Below are 13,684 nucleotides of genomic sequence, written 5' to 3'. Positions count from 1 at the left end.
GACTGTGGAGCTGATTTTCGTTTTTTAAAGACAACACTGCTTTGCTTATCTGCTGTTCTTTCTTTGTCCTCTCCTCCTCCTCCTCCCTCTGCCTTTTAAAAATATGTTTAGGGTTGAAGAAAACCATTCCCATTAAAAGCTCAGATGGACTGACTTTGTGCCATGGATGGTAGTTCATGGACACACTGCATTGCCTTTCCAGCCCTCCAGCTGCACCTGTCCTCCACCCACATGTGTGACCCTGCATCTCCGCACAGAAGGCAGCAAATGCCAGCTGAGCTCCGTCTGAAATCCTGGAAGTTGCCTTCTTTCCGAGCGGATAATGGAGGAATAGTTGAGAAGAGGAGGTGGCTCATACTCCCCTCTTTGCTTATGTATGCAAGCACGTGAATTTTTAGAATTCTTAACTGAGTTGTCAGCATGGCTACCAGATCTTGTTCCTCCATCATTAAGAAGCATCTGATGGAAAACAATTAAAATATTAAAGCTTTTCCATGTCAGGAAAAAGCTCCACTTCCTAAATTTCTGCATGTTGAGATGATGATGATGAGATTGCATATATATCTTGCATTTTTCCTCTCGCAAGGAATCCAAAAGCAGCTTACATAGTTCTTCTCTGCTCTATTTTATTCTCATAATGACTCTGTCAGGTAGCTTAGGCAGAGAGTCCACAGCTGACCCCCATGGCTGAGTGGGGCCTAGAACCCAGATCTAGAACCCAGATCTCCCAGGTCCCCCATTCAACCCTCTCACCATCACACCACACTCTCCCTTTTAGTTTAATGAATGCCCATTGCCACTCAGCTGACACAAACATAGGGAACGACTCGAGTAACATCCAGACTGAATTTTCTCCTATCAATACTGAATGCTGCCATTTGCCTTGATTCTCAATGGATCAAAAGGGTAGTGGCATTCTTTCCCAAAATATTAACTGTTAAAGCTCTAGATATTGTACACTGGCAAGTTAAAGAGGTGATCAGTTTAATCAGGGACTGTGGTCTCGTCATCAAGGGACTCTGAGGACACAGAATCACCCTGTTTGTCTGAAACATGAGAAGAACACCAGGGATTCTACCCAGATAATGTAAGAAGAGCAGCAGCTTAAAACATTTACCTCTGAAGAAGGTAAATAGGGACACAGAAGAAGTCTGGTGGTCTGCTGGAGATTCAAGCAGATGTTTAAGTATTTTGCCCACTTAATTATCCACTCTGCTGTTTATCCTGTCTTGTTTTCAAAACACTGGTTTTGTGGCTTCGACTCAGAGGGTGGTCCCAGTGACCCAGCTAATACGCCCCACACAAAAACACAAGGAAGTCCACAGGAAAAAGAAAGCAAGAAAACCAAGCATTTCACCATCTGGGGATCCCCAGCTTTTGACACAAAAGATGTGGAACACATGGCTTTCCAGATCACCTCATAAAGTCCGTGCTGGTGGTGGTGGGAACAATACTGTGCGTGCATTTTGCCTCCTGGACCCTGGTCACTGGGCTTGCTCTAAAACTGCTCAGAAGGGGATTCTGCTTCAACATCTGCTTTATAAAAACAGTGAGCCAAGAAGTAAGGACCCCACAGCTGGATGTGCAGTGGAAACGGAAATACTTTAGTGTTCTGTTCTTATTACCTCCAAAAAGGAATTTGAGAGCCACTGCAATTGATGGGATATAGCACTAGGTTTAGAGCAGGGAAAACCCGGGCAGCCTTGAAGGCTGGACCTTGGCCCAAACACTCTTTTGCCTTAACCTTACAGTTGTGCTATGAGGATCAAATATCTTAGCTGCATCCAGCTTTGCACTTCTTAAAAGGGAAGGTACAACCCTGTGCCCCTCTGTAGTCCTAGAGGGATTAATAGGATACCTGTGATCAAAATAAATAGAAGAACAATATGATATTTCACAGCCAAACTTTTCTGGTGCCATGGAAATGAACAAGAGCTGTGCAAGAGCTTGCACACACTCTTAAAAGCCTGCTGCTCAATGACTGCAGAGTGGAGAAACTCCCTATGGATTTGGTTAATACACCCAGGGCCCCACAGATTCAGACCCTTTGGGCATGTAAAAACCCCCACTCCATTCAAATTCCCAAATGTGGGAATTCCCTAGCACACAGAAGAAAAGAGCGTGTCCCCCTCCATCTCTGCCAGATTCCTTTGCTCCCTGGAAGCCTCATACATCTGCACTCCAGCATAACTCCAAATAATGGAGGAGACAACAGTGAACAGGCCGTAAGGATATGAACAAAGATATCCTGTATTCTATACATACCTGGCACTTCTTATCAGCTATGGGAGATGACCTGGATCGGACGTGCACAGCAACTGCCTGGTTTTCGGATCTCTCCAGCAAGTCTTCTGCAGATGCTGACTTCCCAGGCTTCCTGATCAGGGCCGGCTTTTTCTCTGGGGCTTGGGTATCATGGCAAGGCTTGGCACATATGTCAAGATCTGTCTGAGTGCTTTTCGTGAGTTCCGGATTGGCTCTGTGGTCATGATGCCGATCTATTTTCAGCCAATGGGGAAAGGAGGTGTTTGAGTGGGCCGCCTTCTTGCTCTCAAACCCACCAAGATCGAAAAAGCCTGTAAGCCCAGGAGGGAGACTAGCAAAGCCCCGCCCTGCTCTCGGGATGTGCTCCAGGGACTCCCTGCGAAGGTTAAAGCTCTGGTCCTGAAGGGAATTCATGCTGGAAGCAGACGAAAGGGCTTGGCCATCTTGGCCACCCACCTGCAGGTACGGGGTTGGAGGGCCCTCCCGCAGGAGGCTGGTATCATGGGACGCAGACGACGGGCGCTTCCCAGTCTTACGTTCGATGTAATCTGCCAGGGCGTTCTGTTGCAGCTGCTTCAGCTCCGGCTTGGAAAGATTGATGGTGGAGCACGCCTTGTTCTCCCTCTCGAAGATCTTGCGTCTGTCTGCCACCGTGTTCTCTGGAAAAACAAACTGGGGGAGCTTCTTCTGACGGGAGAAGGGCGAGAGATCACCGTCGGATACACCAACCTCATTCATCTTCTCTGGCTCCGAGTACGACCTCTTTTTCTGTTCGGCGGTCAGGCGTTTCCGACCGCCAATACGGGGAATGTGCAGAGCCCCAGGAAGATTTCCTTTATTGGTATAAGCCACCTTCACCTCCGTTGGCGTAATGCTGTGTCTCTCCTTCGGGGTATGAGGGGACACCGCAGGGCTCCTCATCCCGAGATGCGCCGAAGCCGGCCTCTGTGCGCTTCTTTTGGGCTCCTTCCCAAATGGAGGGCTAAAGTTGAGGTCTTTGCGCCTGAAGGACGTGGCCCTCAAAACCCTCGACTGGGCATCTTTGATCCTGTTCCTGTATGCCCTGTTAAAGGGGATGTCCAGCTGCGAGCCATTCAAGTCCTGAGCAGTCCCCTTCCAGAAGACCCCCTTCTCAGGTTCCTCCAGCACCTGGAAGGTACTTCTGCTCCGCTGCAGCTGCTCAGCCTGTAGCTGTGCACCATTTTCAAAGGGCCCACCACAGTAGAGGCCCTGCTGCGCTGTCACTGCTGCAGCAGGAGGTGCAGCTATGCCTGGCTGCTCTGCAGAAGGCCAAAGAACCCTCTCCGGTTTGCCAGTCTCGTTCTCACTCGGTTGTTGCACATATGGGGTCAAGTCTGAGCTGTTAACGCTGGCCAGCCTGCCATGTTCACTTGGCAACTGACCACGCTCCTGAGAGATAGGTCTATTTTGAATGTCCTCAATACTGTTACGGCCGAGCCTTTTAAACCCATAGTTCTGAGCAAAACTGTTTGCATTCAAACTCTGTGGCCACTGGCTGCCTTGTTCACGTTGCTCTATCTTGTTGACTTTCTCCAGAACAGAACACCGGGCCTTTCTGGATTCCATTTTGCCATACGGACCATTCTGAAAGCTTTGGCTGCTGCTGGAACTGAGCCGCCGAACGCTGAAGTCGGATGTCTTTGGTGGCTGTGGAGAAGACAGTTCCTCGTACTTTGGCTCCACACCATGGCTGTGCTCTGCATTAGCAGCGGTGTCCTGGTGGGCTTCCAAGCCTTGCCATTCTGCATCCTGCCCGTGCTCAGCAAATGGTCCCTCACAATCCTTCTCCTCTTGGCTGCTGTAACTTATGAAGTGCCAGTTGGCACCGGAGTACCTCTTACACAGCTGCGCCTCCTTCCAATCGCTGCTGTTTTGCAGCCTGGTGCTTTCCGGGATGTTTTGCAAGGAGGAAAACCCATGTTCGGCTTTACTGGAGGAGCTCCACTGGTTCAGTGTGGTGGTGGAATCCACCTCACCTTTCTGCAGGTGAGCACCCTTGCTGTCTAGCTGCTCCCCTGAGCCATACTCCTTTGTGGGGTGGTGGGCTCTGCTGTCCCTGCCATCCCTCAGGTGAGGCTGCCACGGCTGGGCACTGTGGTTCGAGTGCTGTGCATTTCTTGCGCCTTCCTGGACTGTGGGTGCCGCCACAGGAGGGGGTTCTAATTCCTCCAGTGTAGGAGATGTCGGGTACCCCAGGGGATGAGTTCTGTACAAGGCAAATGTGGCAGCTATCTCCCCCACCTCCTTCTTTTTCCCTGCCGCTGGGGAGACGTACTCAGGCTGGTAAAAGATGGCAGCCTTGCCGGGAACACTGTGGTTTCCATTCTCATCCAGGCCAGAAGGCTGCCTGCGGGCAGCAGCACTCTCATAGGAAGCCGGAGCAGACGCAGGGGGTGGCACATACCCGCTCTCTTTGGCGAGCGCTGGATAAAGCGTCCCGCTGTGGCTCGCCGAAGCAGGAGGGACCTGGGCAAAGTGTGGCTCGGGGGAAGGTACAGGGTAAACCCCCGTAGGAAGCAAAGGCTGCCCCGGTTGAGCGGCTTGGGAGTAGACCTGCTTGGGCTTCATTACGGGACTGCTCTCTGGGCTCTTCTCCACCACGGTGTGGAGCTGTCCTTCGAGGAACGCGGGTTTCTGGAAGGGCCCTGGAGAAGGCGTGCCTGGGCCCAGGTGGGGCCAGCCGCTTTTGGGATGGACTCTGCCGGACTTCCTGTGCTCCAGGCTAGACCAGGAGCTGGGCCTCTCGTGGTGCCTTATTGCGGCGTAACTATCACTTCGGGCAGGCGGCATGGGAGGCCCCTTCATATACTGGCTCTCGCCGTCAGATGAACTGCGGGTCGGGGGACCTTTGCTAGAGCCGTGCGACCTACTGGAGCGGTAACCTTTAGCCTGGGCCTCAGTGCGTGGCAAGAGAGCAGAGGAATTCACCTCGTATTCCTCTGACACTCCTCGCTGGGCATTGTAGACGGTTTTGATGTACCTGATGTCCGCCTGCCGCATGCCCCCCTCCTGGGATCTGCCCCGGGAATGCACGTTCTCCACCGAGTAGGACCGCTCCTTGCCGAACGCAGGGACGGGGTATTCAGGGGTGCTGGAGTTGGTTGAGAAGGAGCTGTAGGCGGAATCCCTCTTGCTGTGGAGGTGGGCGAGCTGGTCGATGCTGTTGGTGGATTTGGCCGGCGAGAGGTGGCAGGGGTGATGGGAGAACCCCGCGGTGGCATGGTCCAAGCTCTCCATGCTCCCCCTGGAGCTGTACTGGTCGGGGCTTCTTCTCAAAAAGCCATGGTCGTAGCTGGAGAGATCACTCGTCGAGGAACTGGAGAGAGAGGCAAGAGGGCGGAAAGGAGGGAGAAGGAAAGACTCGTCAACAGGAGAGCAAGAGAGAGCTATACTAGCTTATAAAGGGGCACTAAGGGATATGTTTAGTTTTTAGAGGAACAGACGAAAACCCATATTTGGGCCTCGTTATGTTTTAGTCTGCAGTCATCCTGGTTTGCTGGGAAGAACCGCTTGACATTGCAACACTTGCCTCTTATTTATCACTATGAAGGGGAGGAAAAAATAGATGGAAGCTGAGCACGAGCAGCAGAGGCTTTTGCAGGGAAGTCTAAGCACGTCTACTTCACCCTGGCAATCTATCAAAAGCATCCTAAACATCCCCAAAATATCCAGGCATCTTGAGTGATAGAGAGAGAGGGAGAGAAAAGGAGGGTAGGAGGAGGAATTTGCTCCCTCCCCGTCTTTCTCTTTTTGCCCCATTTCTTTTCTTTTTATGGAGGTGAAGGCTACGCTCTGGCAGTCTTCCTGGAAACTCCAACTGGACTGGAGACATTTTGTTTGCTGTGAGAAAACTAAACAGACATGACAGGGAATGAGGCAATGAGGGATCGAAGGGGGCAAAAAGGAGGGAAACCACAGCAGTTTGAATATGACACCAGCAGAGTTTCTCATCATGGACCAAGTTCCCTTGGCGAGCGGCTCTAAAGCTACTACCAAAAGGATATCAAAGGCCGCTGCTTGTCACACAGGCTAAGATGCAGGCAAAGAGCAAGAATCATCCCATGTCACTGCTACTTGGAGAAGTGGAAGTGGGAGCCTTTGATTCTAGGGCATTCTTCTCCTGCATATGATCCAAAGTGGAAGATGGGCCAGCCGTAAAACCAGCCGGATTCCTTCTCAGGGCACGGTTGTGTGAACGCCTGCATTCAAGTCCCAGTGCTACTTGGCCCACTTGCCGGCTGATCATTGCTCTTCACACAGTGTATGGTCAAACTATGGAATTCGCTGCCACGGGGAGCAGGGTGGGTTTGATTCAAATGGAATCGATTTAAATCACTAGTCAGTAAGACCAGATTTAAACCATGGTTTTCTACATAATTTGAATGCCTGCCTTACCCATAGGTAGAGGAATTTCATTAAAATATTCCCAAACTGTGTCTCTTTTACAGCCTGCTGCCATTATAGGTTTTCCTCTAAGGAAAGAATAATATGATACACCTTCAGGCAATGCCCAAACGATCCAAAGACTTGTGGAAAATTCTGCTCCAAAGGTTTCACTTTCATTTTCACTGTCTGACCCTCCCTCCTCACACTTAGCTTCTTGTGCAGAGCTATTCCACTCCCAACGATCTTTTTCTATTTACTGGACTTTTTGAAACTTGGCACTTAAGAGGTAAGGGGTTGAGATTCTGTGTACATAGATTTGCAAAGGATTAAGGTCTTTTTTCTCAACTCTGTATGTTTATTTTATAACAATTTGCTGTGAAGAAGAGGCACGTGATCTCTGAAGACATAAATGCATAGTTTTGAGAACTGTAAAACCAAGCATCTGAGATAGTATCTTCTAGATAGAAAAACTGCCCAATAATCTTACAGAAACCCCTGGAAAAGCATGACATTGTGAATGGATAAATGCAGTGGTTTTCAACTTTTCCACAGCTGGGGACTGATGAAAACAGGAAAACCACCTCGGGGACCACCATACACATGGTACAGTATTCTGTGTATTAGTTTCCAAACACAATATGGAAAAAAAAACAAGAATTCTTCAAAGCAACCAGAAACCGAACAACAAAAATGTCAACACAAGAACAAAATACCAAAATCTGCACGGTGTGGCTCCCAGCTGGCTCCCACTGAGCCGCCTCTCCCCTCCCTGCCCCCCCGGAGACACCAGTGCACTCCCCCTCTCCCCGCGAACACAATGCCAACCAAGGAAGAGCACAGCCAGCCCCTGCGCCGGGCCTCAGTTTTCATCCACCCTCACAGGAAGTGGTGATGGCCACGATTCTGGGTGGCTTTAAAAGGGAACTGGACATATTCATAAGGGAGGAGGCTACCAGTGGCTACTAGCCTTGCTGGCTCTGTGCTTCCTCCTTCACCAGAGGTGGCCTGCCTGCACACCGCAGCTGCTGAGGAGCCTGGGCAGGCAGGGATCCTGTGGGCAGCTGGTTCGCCACTGTACGCATGGGTGCTGAACTGGATGGACCATTGTTCTGATCCAGCACAGATTCTCTTATGTTCTTACTATTACTCAATTTCAATTCTTCATAGATAAAATGGGAATACATCATCATCATCATCATCATCATCACATCATTATTTTTGGATCTCCGTTTCTTAGAGCATCTGAAAGCCGCTGCAACAGCACGCAGCAATGCCCAGGCCTATGACTGTGCAAACTCTTCTCGCCATGCCATCTTTTCCATTTAGAAATGGGGTGGTGGTGCATGTGGACATAAGTCTGTTTTGAAACAGCTTATTAATTTAGACCAAACTCTGGAGGGATCTTGGTCTCAACTGGAAATAGGTTTGGTTTTTTTGTGGGGGGGGGGAGGTGTTAGACCTGTGAAATTCAGTGCCCGAACCCCTCCACACCAACAGCCAGTGCCACCATCAATGCTGACTTCCTTCTTAGTAAATTCTAGGGTAGGAGGGTGGCACGGAGATTCCTTACGGATCTATTTATTTACTTGGAGGAGGGGTTGGGGGTTTTTTGGTCTCAAAGGATTCATCAGTCTTTCTTGGGATGTTGAACCCTGTGCTGGCTACTCATGCTGATTTAAAGGAACTCTGGTGGGTGCAAAACATGATAGATGATGTTATTTCCTCAAGGGCAATAATCCCTAAACTGCAAGCAGAGCATATTAGTGTGACATGAGAGAACAACTAGCGTGTCAAAGGAAATTAACGAAAGCATTATTAATTAAAAGCTTCAGTAGAGCCCAAAGCACTCGTGCACAGAGGAGCGAGTGGAGCAGGAGGAGGGCTGCCATGTTTCTGGCTGATTCTCGGTCCTTGCCTTGCCTACTTTTGAGCAGCCTCTGCTGGGGAAAAGCCACCTCGTTGCAACTTCACAGCAGGTTGGAAACCATCATTCCATCACCTCGAATAACGGAATGCAGCCCAGTCCTCCAGCCAAAGAGCAGGCCGTGTGTCTCAGTGTGAATCACGGTTCGAAGGCTTACTTCCCTCCAGGCAGGAGCAGTGGCTCACACAGAGATACATCGGGTGGGCTCCTTTGGGGGAAGTTTACCCAGATTTTTACATGCTCTAATCTTCGGGGGAATAAGCATAAAATGTGCCTCCAACTCTCAATTCATAAAGGGTGCTGTAGCGATCAAAACTGAACTCCAAACACCAACACCAGGGCATGATCTGAAGGCAGGAAGCAGCCAGAACCTGGAGCTGGGATTGTCTGGGAGCACCAATGAATGCTGCTGAGAGCGCCATGGAAGAAAGGCTGGCTATAAAATGGAATTAACGAAAAACTGAGCATAAGGTCTCAGCTGAATTAAGACAAATATAAGATAAACTGTACCAGACCAGAGGAATGTGACCCGATGCTTCCTCACTGGAAGGGATGAGTACAAACAGTGGAAATGGTACAAAATAAGCGGTACAGGAGCCCCCAAAGGCCGAAGAGGTAACATCACAGGCTGCAGAGGTTCCTGCAGCTGCTGCTTCTCTTCCCATTTCAAACTGGACTTGCTAGACCTTCCAAGATAAAGAGATCTACCCAAAGTAGGCCCTTGCTCACCTGCTGGGATAGGTACTGGCCAATGGAATACCTGAGTCAACGCTGACACCAGGGGAAGGATCAGCACCAAAGGAAGAGAAACCTGGGGAAAGTCTATATCAGAGTCATGGGATGGCAGGAGAGTCAGTGGATCCTGGTGCTCAGAAGCATATTTCCAGGGGCCACGAGGCCTGCACTGGTGGCCACTGGGCCTTAGCTCTGGCGTCTGCTGCCTCGCGGACTCGCTCCCAAAGAAGCACTCTGCGCCTCAAGGTGTGATGCTGACCAGCCTGCTGACTGGAAGCCCGGCCAAAAGAGCAGGAGTCTTACCACTCTCTTCCCGACAAGGCAGGAAGAGGAGGGGCTGCCGCAGGGGGTGAATTGCTCCCTCCTTGCAGAAGGGAGTCTTACAAGCCCTAAACTGTCTGCAATGCCTGGAGACAGATGTGAACTGAAAAATAAAATGGTAAATGCTAAATAAGGGAGAAACTAGAGAGGCAAGCAAGGAAGTGTGACAGTGGAGATACAGCCTTGGAACAAATGCTGGCTTTTAAGAGGTTCCCAGGCGGAGGTCTCTGCTGGTGCAGAATCCGGGTGTGAGATGCAGAGGCTATGAAGATCATCTCAGTCTGAAACTGGGATATGGTCTGGAGAGCTCCTTGGCACCGGGTCCATGTGGACCTCAGGAAGGAATAAGGACATGCCGTATCAGCCACTGCGATCTGGAGGCAGTACGAATTTCTGGGTTGGCCAGGCCCGATGCCAGTATGAACAGGTTGACCCTCTGTGGGTGCTTGAGCAAACCTTCTGCCTGGCCTAGTTAAGGCTCGAGCCCCAGGTAAGGCTTCTCCAGGACATGCCTGGTCTGGGTTCAAATAAAACTGCTTGATCATGGCAGAGCCAGCCCATGCCTATCCCACTCCCCTGATCATGGTGGCATCATGTGGGTCTCCTCCTGCCAAGAAACTTTGGCCAAACCCCTCCCGATTGACCAACGGAAAAATTATGGAGGACCTCTTCTGCCCTTGGTCCGCACCTCCTGCTTTAGCTCACACAGAGCTTTGGAGCACAGCAGTGACCAAACTAAGGGTCGCTTTCCTCCTTTTCACTACTCTTGCCCAAACTATGCTATCTGCTTCCTCTGTGACCTCTTCTTGGGGAACCCTCCTGGCCTAAGATTGTTTTCCATACCACAGGAGGGCTCAGAAATAGGAGGAGGAAAAGAGCTGAAAATATGCTTTGCCAGGTAAGGTTGAAGGACTGAGAATGAGAGAGAAACCAGGACACAGCAGAGGAGGAATGGTTTGCATGTTTAAAGTTCGTTTTCTCAACTGCTTTGGTCATTTGTTGTCTCTTTAAAACAGACAGACAGATGTTCTCAGTCCCTGACAATTTGCCCTCCCCAGTCCTCATTTATTGTTGCTGAAAGAGGACAGGCAATCTGACCACCGGATGCCACAGAGGTTCGGCAGCAGAGAAACACCTGGGACAACAGCATCTTTGCCAAAAGAGATGTGATGCAGAAAGCACAAACCTGGGGCTCGGAACTCTTTGCACCAACCCATGTTAAAAACTCCCCAGGATAGAATGAATGCCAAGGCCCGATGATTTGTGATGGCTGTTGCGGGGCGAGAGAAAACACATGTCTCTAGTAAAAAAAAGTCTCTCTCTCCCTCTCATTTTCCGTCTTGTAATCCTAGCATTTCTTCCTGCTTTTCCCATCCCATGTCTGCTTTGATCAACAAAAATTAATAATGACGCCAGGACTTGGGTTTCACAGGGGCTTGACATTCCACTGCCCAAGTTGGAGATGAGGGAGAATCAGTATCCTACTGTTGAAAAACAGAATCTGTCAGAAAGGGGAGATATGCAAATATACCAAAAGACAGAGGATTTATTTATCTGTACAAAAGAAGCCAGAAATGTAATTAATGCTTTCCAGATGTTATGTTCCATACATACAACAAAGTGGAAACACAGGGTGAAAAACAGGCAGTGGATGTACACAATCAGTCATATACATTCAGGCAGTCCTTGAGTTATGAATATCAAAGTTATGAACAACACAGTCCTACAAATGAACTGCCATAAAGCCTATTAATTTTTTAAAAATATTGCAGAAAATTGCCATTACCATAGAGAGAGAGAGAGAGAGGGGAAGCAAAAGTGGAGAGAGGGAGGCCTCCAAAGCAGGCCTTCCTGCCCCACCCATCCAGAGAGGGAAATCCCTGCAGAATTTTCCTGGTGAGTTTGCGCAGCATGGAGGCTTAGAGATATTCGTGGTTTTTCCACTCTCCTGTGGGTCCTGTGCCCCTGACCACCGTGAATGTGGAGGACCGATCTTACATGATTTGACTTACATACAAATTTGACTTAAAGACAAATTTTCATTTTCTCATGAAAGGAACTTGTTTATAACCCAGGACTGCCTGTATATACATAAGCATATGCATATACATTTCCTGTCAAGAAAAGTTAAACTTGTATGAGTTTTGAAAGTTGAGTTAACTTGCAATAATTGTCACAAACAGAATAAATGATTCAAAAGAAGCAAACGTATGAAATTTGCATAATATATAAAAGTTACATAATTCAGATTTTCTTAGCACAGAATTTTTGTATTACACTGCCCTGTGTACAGAGATCTTCCAGCCAACAAGGAGAAGAAGGCTGGATTTGGGGTGCATGCATGATCCTGCAACCAGCGGACAAATCTGGACAAAGCTCAGTGTTTGACAGCTCTTCCAAATTTTGCAAACTGTTTGAAGGCTCTTGTCTGGATGCCACAGTTGTAGTTCTAAACGACCACGGTTTGAGTTCTGTAAAGGCAATGCAGCATCTGGCCTTTTAAAATACTGTGTATGAATACAGTAGCTTTTGGTTCAGAGAAAGAAGGAAAGAAAAAAGAAAGGGTTCTTTTACAGCACAGAAGAAAATGTTCTCTTCCTGGAATCAGAAGCACAGAGTGCGCCATTCCTTGGAGGCAGGTTTGTGGCCAAGACGCTGCAAGGCTTACCTGGAATGGTAGGCTTGATGCCAAGGATTGCCAATCATACCCTGAGATATTTGCATCATACTGAGATCGGGTTGGTTCTCAATGAACTTGGCTGGATGCCAGGAGTGTGGTCGGCCCACCGGGTCACTTCGTCTGGAAACAAACAGAAAGGATAAAATTACTGGAGACTGCCACTCACTCAGGTACTCTGACAGGTAGAGCAAGGTTATTATGATTATTACTGAGCATTTATACTGTGCCAACACTGTGGCGCTGTCTAGACGATACACATGTCAAGGGCTGTGCTCCCTGAAGTTTATTGCTCTGCCACCATTCATGGACAGAAGCCACCAAAACCACCCCGCCGAAAAGCAAATTCATCACTGAATTAGGTCGGGTGCAAAGCAAAGCAATGAAAAACTGAGCCCTAAATGTCCCACATGTTGTCAGATTTGGCAACCTTGGCGGTCACAGGTTTCAAAAAAGTTCTGGCTATAACCAGTGATGGGCTGAAGCATTGGCATGGTCAATTTGTGTAAAGAGGGAGGGAGGGAGAGATAGGAAATATAGAAATCATATGCAAATCTATTAAAGCACAATAGAACACAAAAGACATACATAAATGAAGATTCAAATAATGCAACGACATTCAAAATTGGTTACAATACCCATACTGTGTTACTGTAGGCACTCAATGGGAAGTCAGTCTCATACCCCAGTTCATGCAGAAAACTTAAACCAGTGTACTCTATCTACAAACCCCCAGTGGCACTTATATTCTCCTTGTAACTTCTAAATTTTATTTTATTTCTCATTAAAACTCACTTTTAAACCTGGATCCTGGTATCTTGGAAAGGGAACTGTTGCCCCCTAGTGTCATCTTAACTTGGGCTGAAAAGAGCCCGGAGCCCACCTGTGCCCTCTACCTTAATTCTTGAGCAAGTCCCCCCCCCCATGAGTCCTACCAGTTTGCCTTCCATGAAAAGAGTGTTTTGTGGCTGGCCATGCCCACGATGGCAGCCATTTAATCTGAGCACCCACAGTGCTCTCAAAATTCCAAACATTCCCCACACACCCCAAAAAATTGCTTGCAGACTATATAAAAACAGTAACACTGGCTGATTAGTAAGAGCTTTCGTAACAGTTCATACTAGGATACTGGGGGATGGCATCCATCCCAGTCTTCTCCTCTCCCCAGCTATCCAGCACAGCCCTTTGTCCCTCCTTTGAGATTGATTTCCAGCCTCCATGATGGAGCTGGCAGTTCTTTCTGTGCCAACTAAGACGTCAGAGCACCTCAGACCTAGGACTGCAAATAACCCTCTGTACCCACTTCACACCATGTCAGGAAGGCACAGGATCACACCCTTAGACACCTCTGGAGT

At 48.8% G+C, this 13,684-nt stretch overlaps 1 protein-coding gene across 1 annotated transcript in view; it reads right to left on the bottom strand.

The window, feature by feature from the left end:
• Nucleotides 1-13,684, bottom strand: part of SHROOM3 (shroom family member 3) — a 42,617-nt gene that overhangs the window by 14,832 nt on the left and 14,101 nt on the right. The window contains exons 2-3 of the mRNA XM_044429454.1: nucleotides 12,321-12,452; nucleotides 2,266-5,602 (exon numbers count right to left, since the gene is read on the bottom strand). Of these exons, the coding sequence (XP_044285389.1) occupies nucleotides 2,266-5,602; nucleotides 12,321-12,379 (3,396 nt within the window). The 5' untranslated portion in view covers nucleotides 12,380-12,452. The remainder of the gene's footprint in view (nucleotides 1-2,265; nucleotides 5,603-12,320; nucleotides 12,453-13,684) is intronic.

Source organism: Varanus komodoensis, unplaced genomic scaffold (assembly GCF_004798865.1).
Source record: "Varanus komodoensis strain SLA01 unplaced genomic scaffold, ASM479886v1 scaffold2, whole genome shotgun sequence".
Lineage (NCBI taxonomy): Eukaryota > Metazoa > Chordata > Lepidosauria > Squamata > Varanidae > Varanus > Varanus komodoensis.
Note: the sequence above shows the minus strand (reverse complement) of the source record. Positions and strands in the feature narration are given on the sequence as shown.